The following is a 12889-nucleotide window of genomic DNA, read 5'->3' as shown; positions in this document are numbered from 1 at the left end:
TTCTAACCGACAGTCATTTATTTCTTTTGTCATTGCCCAACATTCCCCAAGTCTTACTCACCAGAAATTAATATAGCTTCTTCATTTCTCCTCCCTGACAATCCTCATCTACCAAAAGGGTTTTTAAAGGTGCAACTGCCCAGGAAAATGTAGAGTGGACAGACCGCGTCCTTGACTTGTTTCAAAACTATCTATTCTGCCAGTATCCAAATCTGGTTTCAATGCTCCCTTGTTTGAAAGTGGTCTTCACAAAAGCCCACATTTTAAAGCTATGTGGAGCGGCACAGAACACAGACCTCAAGAGTAGTAACAGCCTTTCAGAATTTGAAAAGGTAGTATTTATCCATATCAGGGTTTGGGGTCTTTGCTCTTTAGGTGGCATGTGCCACAAAAATTGGCAAGAATATAGAAGACCAGTATTTGTGGAAAGGGGGAAGAGAATCTAGAAACACAGCAACAGAGCTGTTCTAAGCAACGCTCCAGAGAAAGCCAGTCTTGAAGAAAAGTAGCCTACCAGACATTTTTTATCAGGTAGGCGTGAGGTACAGTAAAGGTATTTTTCTTTCCAGCATCAGATAAATATCCACCTCTGGTGTCAAAGTCTCAAGATATAAAGAGGATAGAACTCCACATATAAAAGAGGACAAACGACAATATTCTCAGAAAACTCCCAAGAGACAGAGGTTGGCTAAAGGGAGGAATGAAGACTTAGCACAGTGTAGACTAACAAGTGAGGTCAAGTCCAGGGGAGAAGGAATGTGTACCTTGGCTGCCAATCTTAGTGGCATTACTGGGAACACTAGGGTTCTGTGTCAAAACATCAAGTGCAATGTGGTTATTTCTCAATCCTTAAAACGGGGGGAGAAAACAAAGCTTCCAGAGGGCACTGATCATAACAACTAATGAGGAGGCCTCAAACCCCAAGAAAGTCAAGGCAGTATTTATTGCTTCTTCTACTTCCTTCTTTCCAATCATTTTCACGTTTGGGACATGTTAATGTTTGGGCTGCTTTTCATGCTTGTGGGTCTAGTCAGTCAGTCACTGCTACACGGGACAAACGAAACATTTCCCAGGAAAACCAGTGTAGAGAGGTTCTAGCTTTTTCATCCTAAATCCATTTTCTTACTTTCAATCCTAAAACCATATTGAGAGAACAAACAGCCTCCATAAAATCTGTTTCCCAAGGAGACAGGATAAGCTTATTACATGAGTGACAAGTTCTAGCTTCTAGGATTGTTATATCACAAATACAAAATGATAAGTCAGTATGATTTTAAAAAATTAATTTGGAATTGTTTCATAAGCGAGATGATGGAATGACTACTTAATCAGTGGAGAGTCCAAGAACATTCTATAGCCCAGGAAGGAAAAGGACAACCAAACGGGTTTCTCAGTTTTGTAGAGGGTAAGAGGGGCCCACAATTAGCCTTAAGAGGGAGCTCTTTGGGCAAGAGAAGAGAAAAACAAGAGGACTCCAATGAGGAATAGCAGGAAAACCTACCCAAAAGGGGTGGGGATGGGGGTGGGGCCAAAGTGAATAAATAGGGAGAACAGTGAAATTTACACAGGAGGAAGGAGCTGAGAAAGTCACAGCCTTACACAAACAGCTGGAAAAGGACATTTCTCCTCACTCAGCTCCCGTGACTCAGTCCTCCCAGCACAGGTCCCCATGACAACAGCATCACGTCCGCCCTCCTAGGAGCTTTCGCACTGCCTGCCTACTTCCTTCCTCGTTTATGGTTAGTCTTTGGGGGCTTTGCTTTCTGGAACTGTGCCGGCACAGGCTCCTGCTCTGGTTCCTTACAGGAGGCCGACACTAGCAATTCCTCATTACTCCTCCTCTGATCCTTCCCTACTCTAAGACTCAGCTCTGCCTCGGGAAGCTCGATGCCAGGCTGCTGCAGCCTTCGCAGAGACCTTCTGCTCCTGTGCTGCTGCCTCCGCTTTTCTTCTTCCTGCTGCCGCTGCTTTATCTTCATTAGCTTTTCAAAGCTTTTGGTTGTCGTCGGGTTTACAACAAACCAATCCTACAGAGACAAAATGGAAAAACCATCCAGTTAATACACAGTAGGGAGCACAAAGAATGAGTGTGGGAAGACGTTCTTTACTTTTTTTTTTTTGAAGATTTATTTGAGAGACAAAGAGAGCATGAGGAGGGGGTGGGACAGAGGGCAAGAGAGAATCCCAAGTGGACCCCCTGCCGAGCACGGAGCCCAACACAGGACTTGATCCCACAACCGCAAGATTATGACCTGAGCTGAAATCAACAGTCCACCAACTCAACTCCCCCTGGGTGTGGGAAGAATTTCTAAAAGGCATAGTTAGGGCAGAGGCATTAAGAAGGAAACAGATAGGAACCATAAGTTATAAGTTATGGTTGAACTGGAGAAATTCAATACACAGTAGTCATCACAAGCATTTACTATCTAAGACATGATTTGGGAGACTTCAGTAAGTGATCTACAAAGTCTGTTCATTTAGCATCATCCCACTCATTTATCTCCTTTAGAAAAATCTCATGAGCTAGAAAGCACTGGGCCACAGGAGATTTTTATTTCATGGTAGTATGGTGGTTAAGGGTATGAACTTTGCATCCAGACCGCCTAGGTGCAAAGACCCAACTGTTTCTAGCTCTGTGACCATGGGGAAATTACTTAACCTCTCTGAGACTCAGTTTAAAAAATTAAGATTGAGGAACATGGAATCCAATTCTTGTGGAAGGAAGGAAGGAAGGAAGGGGACGGAAGGAAATGAACCTCAACTGAAATCAAGTGATCTGATCAGTTTTCTAGATCTAACTACCAATTTATAGGAAATATCTGAGAGAGGACCACCACCACAGAAATGCAATCAGCAAAACCCAAAAGGTATGTAAACATATGTGACAAATGACCACTTCTTCAGAGGAAAGGGGAAACTTCTAGACCTACGGTGTCCAATGAGATAGCCACTAGCCACACATGGCTACTAAGCTCTTGAAAAATGGTTAATCCAAATTGAGATATACTTCAGTATAAAAAATACACATTAAATTTCAAAGGCTTAGTATGAAAAAATATAAAGTATCTCATTAGTACTTTTGTATTGACTACATGTTCAAAAGATAGTATTTTAGGTATACTGGGTTAAATTAAATAAATTAATTTCACCTGTTTTCTTTATATTTTTAAGATGTGGTTACCAGAAAACCTTAAATTATATACAAGACTCAAATTACATTTCTACTGGGTAGCACTCTGGATTAAAACATGCAAAAAAAGAAAAAAAAAAAACACACAGTATATGGACCTTTTTTTTTCCTTGCTCCTGATTTGAACAAGCCAACTCTGAAAAAAATTATAAGGCAATCAGCGAATTTAAATAATTTAAATAATGACTGGGTATATGATAATACTCAAGAACCACTGCTAATTTTTTAGGTGTAATGATGATTGTGGTTATACCTTTTTAAAAGTCCTTACATTTCAGACACAACATCAAAAGAAGCAATAACAATTGACATGGGTTGTGGAATTTGCTTTAAAATAAGCCTTTAAGGGACAAGAAAAGTGGGTATGATTATAAAGGTAAACAAGACTGGCCATTCAGTGATGTCTGCTAAGGCTATTCATTATACTATTCTGTCCATTTTCATGTATTTGAAAATTTCTGTTTTAAAAAAAAAAAGTAGTATAAGAAAATGTGAGGCCAAGAGGGAGGAAGAGAGTAAAAATGTTTTACCACCCCATATAATTCATAAATACAGGCACAAATCATCAAAGTAACGCTCAAGGAACAAGCCCCAAACCAAGTGAAATTTGTTGGCTCCAACTTCTTAAGAAGAAATTGAAGAAACAGGTTAACTATGTAAAGGCCAGATTTTGTCAGAAGATCAATTATCTTTTAAATAATTCCTAAAATATGAAAAAGTACGCTATTATTATAAAAAAAGACACGACTGCCTTCCGGAAGAAATCTCAGTTATGCAAAGAGACTCCCAAAGCTTAAACCTATAAAACAACAGTGACCACATTTGGTGACACTAACTACAGCCCACATTGTTAAGAATGTGAGGCCAGAAAACAGCTAAAGGTGCTCGCTCTTTTTTCTTATCAGGCAACAACAGTTTCTGTAGTAAACTTCAGAAGTGTGATCAGTTGATAATTGATATTCCAAGAGAATGCACACTTAACTCCTTTAACTTCTGCAATACAGGTATTTAATTATGCAGGAAACAATTTCTCTATTCATCTGTATTATTAAAAAGTTGGCCTAAGAGAAAACTCGACTTTCTGGACCTTAAAGCATTTTAGTACAGAATTGATTCTTTAATTTTGGAAATTTACAAACCTTAAGAAAAGTGGCAAGAGTTCAATGAAACCCTAGATTTGTACTAGGATTAACTTCTCTTCCCTTTCTTCCTGCTTTTCTTCCTTTTGCTGAACCATCTGCAAGTTATTTGCAGATTTATTTCATCCCTAACAACTTCAGCACAAATCTGCCTAAGAAAAGGGCTTTCTCCTGTACAACTATAATACAGTGATCACATTTGGGAACATGAATATTGCCTCATTACTATTATTTAATCAAGTCCATATTCCAGTTTCTCCAGTTGTCTCACTAATGCCCTTTATAGTTGTTTCTTTGCAGCATCTGAAACAACATTAAAAACAGGTTGCTCGGGCGCCTGGGTGGCTCAGTGGGTTAAGCCGCTGCCTTCGGCTCAGGTCATGATCTCAGGGTCCTGGGATCGAGTCCCACATCGGGCTCTCTGCTCAGCAGGGAGCCTGCTTCCCTTCCTCTCTCTCTGCCTGCCTCTCCGTCTACTTGTGATTTCTCTCTGTCAAATAAATAAATAATATCTTAAAAAAAAAAAAAAAAAAAAAAAAAACCAGGTTGCTCAAGACATTAGAATAAAAGAAAACAGAAGTACAGAGATGGCTATAAAACAAGAATTCCAAAGGTGTAAATTCAGCCTGGTGCCCAAGTGCCTGATTTCACTGAATTTAAAAGAATCAGAAGGGTTCGGGGATGTTCACACTTACAGTGAGCTCAAATGCTTTCAAAGAAAAATATAATTATGCACGTAATTTTACAAAGTATTTTAACCTCATCTCTGGTAACCACTTTTGAGTTACTTTACGACAGTCCTAGCCCATAAAAACGCACAAAATCCACCTTTCTTGGGGCATATGTATGGGTTCCACAGGACTACAAAAACATGGTGGGAAAGCAGGGACCTCACCTCAGCATGGACAGAGTTAATATGATACTTGACACCACTCTCTGACACAAATTCTTTTTGACACAGAAGACACTTGTATTTTCCAGCCACAAAGTTGCCCTGTTTTCAAGAGAGAAAGAAAAGGAAATTACTGGTAAATTCAGGAACACATACCTGGGTCATGTATAGGGATCATTAGAGATGAAAAGAGGGGATTTTCTGCCGCCAAGGTAGGAAGGAAGAAAATCCAAAACAGCAATATATTTAGGGAAACCAGATTGAGCAGACTGTCACCATTACAAATCTATCCTAATATAACTCTACATGTAATCTTCCCACCGCCTCAACACAACCTGAAGTTCTCCTACTCACATTATAGAACATATCACACTTTCCTATCTTCCCTTGTTTCTGTCATTTCATTTCCAGGTTCTCTTGGTTACTCTTCCCAAATGATCAAACTTCTGAAGTTCCCCAGAGGCACCAATGTATATAATTCTTCCCACTATAATGCACTGCTGCAAAGAGTGCCTTGGACGTCCAAAATTAGAGAATTATCATCCATAATGCCTAGTTTAAGGACTCAGACACTAAGTGGCAGCAGTTCCCACAGCTGTGGGTTGTAGGGCACCTGAGTCAACACAGAAGAGATTCAGTGAGGTGAACAGCTGTCTGCTTGACACCCGGAATAGAGTCTCATCCCCAGAGGCCAGTCCAATTCAGATGGGATTAAAGGCTCTTCACCAATCCAGGTAAGCACAGGTAAACTGATTCTAGAAACTTTAAGGCCCAATAAGATGGGCCAGGCCCATAGCAGGAGAGGCTCAGGTGGAAGAAGTTAAATCCTCGGCAGAGACTCAAAATTAATAATATTTTCCTCCAAATACTTTAATTGATAAGATTTACAGTTATGTTGGCTTTTTCTGTATTTTGGACATATGCTGGCATTCCATCCAGTAACAGACCAAGAATCTTTAGGACATAAAAAGCTAAACCAGCCTCTGAAGATAACAGCAAACAGGACAACTGGCTGTTCACCTAAACTGAATTCTCTTCTGTTATCAGACTACTCTAGAGGTCATGTTAAGATAAATTGTTCAGAAAGTTACAAACCAAGGTACAAGAGCCCAGGTGAGCTTTAAGGCCTGATACACTACTGTAGACAGCCTCACAACCCTGCAAAAGAGAAGAAGAAATAATATAAGACTATACGAAACCTCATCTTTCTCTTAGCAACCTGCTCGTTTACACTGACCAACCCTACATGTGGAAGAAGCCCAATAAATTCATTGCAAACCAAACAGGAAAAGAATCCACAAACAAGCAAGCCACAAAAGCAAAGAGGAAAAAAACAAACAAACAAGGAAAGGTTTAAAAAAAAAAAAAAGGTGAACAAGCTGTTCAGAAAAGCTTTAGATACTCTCTTCTCTGGTACTTTTTCTTTAACACTCAGAGAAACAAAAACGCACAGTTAGTTTTATTTATTTATTTATTTTTTAATCTGCTTTCTTCAGTACAAATGAGTCTCCTGTTTCTTGTTGTCTGCTCCTTACTTGGGGAAGGATAGGAGCATATATGATCATATATGGCTCTGTGGTAGATTAAAGATGTCTGGAAATTCTCTGCCACTCTTCCCTGTGAGAAGTGGAGTCCACTCACCCTCCCTCTGAATCTGGGTGAACCCTGTGAGTCCTTTGACCAACAGAATACCATGGAAATGATGCAGAACAAATTCTGAAGCTAGGCGTTAAGAGATCTTCAGCTTCTACCTTCATGTTCTTGGGATACTCTGAGAAGTCAGTTGCCATGCACCCTACCCTGCTGGTAACCCACTACACCCTGATGGAGAGAGGCCATGGGGACAGCCGAGCTCCCAACAGAATTAGCTGCACAGGAGCCATCTTAGACACTCAGGTCCCGTGCCAGCTTGCAGCTAAGTACAACCCACACGTGATCCCAGCTGATGCCATGTACAACAGGAGAATGTTCTTTGAGCCCCAGCAGAATTACTGATTCACAGAATTCTGAACAAATCCAATAATTGATGTTTTAAGCCACTGAGGTTCAGGTACTTTGTCATGATAAATAAATAACTAAAACAGCAGTTTGATAAACATTTACTGAAGAAATGAATGAGAAAGAACCACCTGGTTAGGGCACTGAATGCGATGATATTTCTTGATATCTGACTTCCATTTGTGTAGGACTTCCTGGCTGAAGGTAGGTAGCCCAGGGCGAGTATATTTTAACTACAAGACAAGAAACATTTATTGGAGGAATTCAACTTCCAACCAAAATACCCCAAAAGTTTCACACCCAATGCTTCAGGTTATATAATTCTGGAGTTCAACAAGCATACGTTCATATGCAAAAAAAAAATTATAGTATGTGAGAGCTTGAAATACAAATTTACCTGAAACTGGTAAGTATAGCTGTCTATTGTTTAATGTTAGGATAGTCTGATTTTTAACATAGGGCAGGAGCCTTTCAGATACAGGACTTCATCTCTAGTTTGAAAAAGCTAGTGACAGAGCATTTATACAGTTAAAACACTTGTTACAAAAAAGGGATACAAATATGTACTATATATAAAATGTACTTACAACAGGTATACTTACAGGGTACACATATATACACACATATATAATACATTCAATAGAAATATATGTAGCTGGGGAAAAGGCTAGAAGGCTATAAATGCACATGTTACCAGTAGTCGTCTCTGGGTGGTGGAATTTTGAGCAGTTTTAATGTTTTTTCCCTGCCCCTCTGCATTTCTCCTTCTTCTTCAAAAGTGTCATGTTATTTTGGGCTTTTGGGCTTTTTTTTTAAAGATTTTATTTATTTATTTGAGAGAGAGACAGAGACAGAGATAGCGAGAGAGATAGCAAGAGAGAGCAAAAGCAGGGGAGGCACAGAGGAAAGAGGAATAAGCAGGCTCCTTGGGATCAAAGCAGGACTCTATCCCCGGATCCTGGGATCATGACCTGAGCCAAAGGCAGACGCTTAACCAACTGAGCCACCCAAGCACCCCAATTTTTGGCATTTCAAAAATTGAAACAAAAACACTGAGGTTCGACCTGAAACAAAGATGTGAGAGAACTCTGGGGATGGAACACACAATCTTTCCTTCTACCACCCAAGTATAATTAACTATTCCTCACACTTGCTCCATGTGCTTTGACACAACTTAGTCTCTTCTTACAGGAACAACTGTAGTTTCCAGAAAGGAGACAGCTAGCACCTGGAGAGACAGTTCTTATAAAGTTCACCACAGGTAATAGCTATATTTCCAGGAAGTAAACGATCCTCCTGCTTGAAAAATGTAAGTATCTGAAACAGATACTGAGACCGTAAAACAGAACCAAAGCCCATAGAGGTAAGAGGTAGTAAGGAAGTCACCCTAAAGAAACTCTGGCAAATCTATAAAAGGATCAGAGCACAGAACTGGCTTTAAATATATGCAGCTAATATATATGGGTCCATCTAAAATCCTTTTATAGTGATAGCAGAATATTTATATAAGCTACTATATTCATATAATAAGCTATCATATTTATGCAGCTATAAAAAATGAGAATGATCTCAATGAACACATACAGAGTGAGTTCCAGGATACACCTTTAAGTGAAATAAAGCGAAGTTCAGAAAAGGACTTACACAAGAAAGAAAAGAATATAAGAAAATACGCCAACATCTAGCCATCCATCCCATAAAAATATAAGAAGGACAAACCAGAAACTACTGAGTGTGTTTTCCTTTGTGGGGAGCAGGGTGGGAACAGGATGGAAATAAAAGGGTTCTAGGAACTGGGAACTGGGAAGAGGGCAGTGGCCCTTCTCTAAGAAGACCTTTAATACAAGTCTGACTTTTAGAACTATGGTAATGTTTCCCATACCCCCAAGATAGATGACTAGTTTCAATTAAACAAGATGTAGGGGGGACCCAAAGTGTAATAAGAGTAACATATGAACCTAATGATTACAAATGAGAAACCTAACGGGGCAGGGGGACAATCTAAGTAACTATAAAATAGGACTCCGATTATATAGTGTGAGGCCAAAGATGAAAAAGAACTGTAACGACTACTGTTCTCCAATTAACAAATCTGTTTTTACAAGGGTGTGGGTTAACGACTGTAAAACTGTATTAAACTAGAATTAAGCAAATAAGTAAATATATTGTACACAATGAGAGCCAGGTCTCTCACTGCTGAAGAAAGGAGTTACAAATAAGCACAGAGGAAGGCAAGAATGAAACTTGTGGGGGCGCCTGGGTGGCTCAGTGGTTTGGGCTGCTGCCTTCGGCTCGGGTCATGATCTCAAGGTGCTGGGATCGAGCCCCGCATCGGGCTCTCTGCTCCGCAGGAAGCCTGCTTCCCTCTCTCTCTCTCTCTCTCTCTGCCTGCCTCTCTGCCTACTTGTGATCTCTGTCAAATAAATAAATAAAATCTTTAAAAAAAAAAAAAAAAGAATGAAACTTGTGGTGTCGGACTGGAATTGAAGGTATCATGGCCTTCAATATGCATACAGATAGACAGAGAAATGAACACGAGACAGAGTGGGCCTGGGTGGTGCAGTCAGTTAAGCATCTGACTCTTAATTTCAGCTCAGGTCGTAATCTTGAGCTCTGCACTCAGTGTGGAGTCTGCCTGTCACTCTCTGCCCTTCCCCCTTTAACCCGCTCATTCACTCCCTCTTTCAAATAAATGGATAAATGAAATCTAAAAAAGAAAAGAAAAACATATAGTGTGTGTATGCACCCATGAATATACATATATATCGATATGCACAGACATATGCACCCATGGATACACACACACACATGTACACACTCTCTCTCTCTCATATAACTTTAGCTCTATCCACCAAGAAGGCCCAGAAGCATTGACACCCCAGCAGGCATAAATACACCTGGCATTCAAATCTTGGTTTTTAAATATATTCTTCAATAAAAGAAATCAGCATTCCTTGGAGAAATGGTTGATTCCATGGCTAGGGCAGGGAATATATGAGATGACCCTACAGCATCTCGTGGTATCAAAAATTTAAGAAGTACTCAAAAAAAAAAAAAGATAAAGGCATGTCCAAAAGACACAGAGGGCCACTTGGAAGTGCTCTTGATGGCCAACTCTGAGATGACCAACAATAACAGCACCATATTACGATGCTATAATAAAATATCCTTGAGTCCATACTGATATAAACAGAGTAACAGAAGAAAAGGATGTATCTTTCTCACAGAATTCCAGTTAATAACTGCAGAAGAAATAATGGGAGCACTCAACATCATTAGGCAAACAACCATAATTGTTGCAGTGATGGATACTATGTTAAGTTGGCAGAAGTATGGTTAGAGAAGGGCAGTTGCATAGTGTAAATCCCCCCCACAAAACATTCACTAATTATAAGGGGGAAAACTGTAATTTTGCCTTGGAGAAAAACTTGACAACCCACCCTCATCAAGTGATCAAAGTTATAATCAGTAAAAAGACATTCCAATATCATATACCTCCTGATACAATGCACTGAGACAGGCCAACACTGCTTCAGTGGTATTCTTCACAAAAAACATATGACCCTCAATCTAATCTCGAGAAAAGACTACACAAATCCATACTGGGGATATTCTACAAAATAACCAGCCCATCCTCTTCAAAAGAGTCAAGAGCACAAAAGACACCCCCGCCCCAAAAAAAGCCAGAATTGTAACAGATGAGAGGACACTAAGGAGACAGTAAAGAGAATTAAATGGGGATCCTTATGGTGTCCTATGATGGAATCCTGATCGGATACTATGTCATTCGTTATGTAAGGAACTGGCATTAGAAGAAGCCAGGTAAAGAGCATATGGGAACTCTGTACTAATTCTGCAATAGCTCTGCAAGTCTAAAATTATTCCCAAATAAAAAGGTTTTTCAAAATGGAATATATAATTTGTGAAATTAAAAAAAATGTATCTTGGTCTTGGCACTCAGTTCCTGTCAGCACTTAGTCTTCGACCCCGGTTCCTGACAGAGAGGTCCTAAAACTCCAAAGTTCCTGAGTAATACCAGTATTTCACAGAGCTCATAAATCCTTGGAACATTCTGGTGACAGGAGTATCTTTTGTTCTAATGAGGCAATTCTCAGTAGGCTCCTGAGTGGGAGCTAGTCACCAGAAATGACCAAGCCATGACTTAAAGCTTGGAACTTTCAGACCCATTCCCCATTCTCTGGAGAGGGAAAGTAGCTAGAAATGGAGTTAATCAATCATGCCTACGTGATAAAACCTCCATAAAAATCCCAAAAATCCCAAAATTATGGGGTTCAGAGAGCTTCTAGATTGATTAGCATATACATATGTATATACACACATATATATACACATATGTATACATATATATATACGTATATATATGTTGGTGGTGTACCCCCAACTCCACAGGGCTCCTTCTCCTCCTCCTGAGACTCTTCCAAACCTCACTCTATTTATTTCTTCAACTTATCATTCATCTGTAGGTTTTTATTATATACTTTATAACAAACCCGTAAATGTGTTTCCCCAGTTTTGTGGGCCATTCTAGCAAATTATCGAAACCAAGGATGGGGTTATGGGAACCCTGATTTATAGCCAAACCAGTCAGACGCACAGGTAGCAGGTCGTGATCCCAGAGCCCTGGGACTGAGACCCACATCGGGCTCCCTGCTCAGTGGGGAGCCTGCTTTTTCCTCTCCTTCTGCAGACCACGCACAGTGAAACCAGATGGTCTACAATATCACAATACACATACCACTGTACAAAGTCCACATTTAAACTGAATTTAGATAACCATATACTTTAGCCTGTGACAGGAAGAAAGAAGCAGTAAGTTTAAAACAAGAAAGGATGCTCTGATATTCAAAAACAGGACCCTACTTCTGGGACATCTGTAGGACTGATTTTTAGGCCAAGTAAGAGGTATTAACTTCTAGGATTTGACCCATTTTCTTTTAACATATGACGTTCTTCTCACATGAGTCCAAGCCCTGAGCCGAATCTAAACTATTCTTGTCCATACCACGGAGAGTAATAGGTCCTTAGCTCTAATCTCAATCCTCACTGTAGATCCTCCCAAGTCCTTCCCATAACTACTCCCATAAGTCATATACCTCTTGTCTCCTCTTGGCCAAATAATGTTCTTCTGGTCTATGATCTATTTTAAACCAAAGGCTTCCAAGCTGGGTTCTGTACCCTGCAGAAATATACTTGCGACCATGGAGGGAATGATAAAAGTATCAAGAAGGCCAAGTAGACAAGGCTTTGGGTTCACTACCCCATGGTTATTCAGAGCGACTCTGCTGTCCGTTATTTTACATACTGGTGTTTTATATAAGCTTCCATTTGGGAAACAAAGTGGGAAGGGAGAGGACTTCTGTGGCCAGAAAAGCAAGTTGCAAGCATTTATCTAAACTAAATATAAACTACTACATACAAACTAACAAAGTGGAAACACACTGGGAAACAACTAGGCAAAAGACTAATCTGGAAATGCCGATTCCCTCTGGAAGTAGTCCAAAATTAAGAAACTTCTGAAACGGACTGTCTCTCTAGGACCCACAGGAATCCAAACACTCATGTTCTATCTCTAAGAATAAAGCAGCAAAATATCATTTATTGTGCACTCCAGTGCATTTAGTTTTCCGTACACAGTAAGCACAGAAGCAG

The 12889-nt window shown here is 39.9% G+C and overlaps 1 protein-coding gene across 4 annotated transcripts in view; it reads right to left on the bottom strand.

Annotated features, from left to right (window-relative positions):
- Window positions 1–12889, bottom strand: part of ZNF512 (zinc finger protein 512) — a 29276-nt gene continuing 16387 nt past the window's right edge. For all 4 annotated transcript variants that reach the window (XM_082745088.1, XM_082745086.1, XM_082745087.1 and 1 more), the window contains 4 exons: window positions 7351–7452; window positions 6317–6379; window positions 5225–5323; window positions 1–2027 (listed from right to left, as the gene is read on the bottom strand). In XM_082745088.1, coding sequence (XP_082601214.1) covers window positions 1719–2027; window positions 5225–5323; window positions 6317–6379; window positions 7351–7452 — 573 coding nt within the window. In that variant the 3' untranslated portion in view covers window positions 1–1718. The remainder of the gene's footprint in view (window positions 2028–5224; window positions 5324–6316; window positions 6380–7350; window positions 7453–12889) is intronic.

The sequence above is a fragment of the Mustela nivalis genome (genome assembly GCF_964662115.1).
Source record: "Mustela nivalis genome assembly, chromosome: 8".
NCBI lineage: Eukaryota > Metazoa > Chordata > Mammalia > Carnivora > Mustelidae > Mustela > Mustela nivalis.
This window is presented reverse-complemented; position numbering and strand designations above follow the sequence as displayed.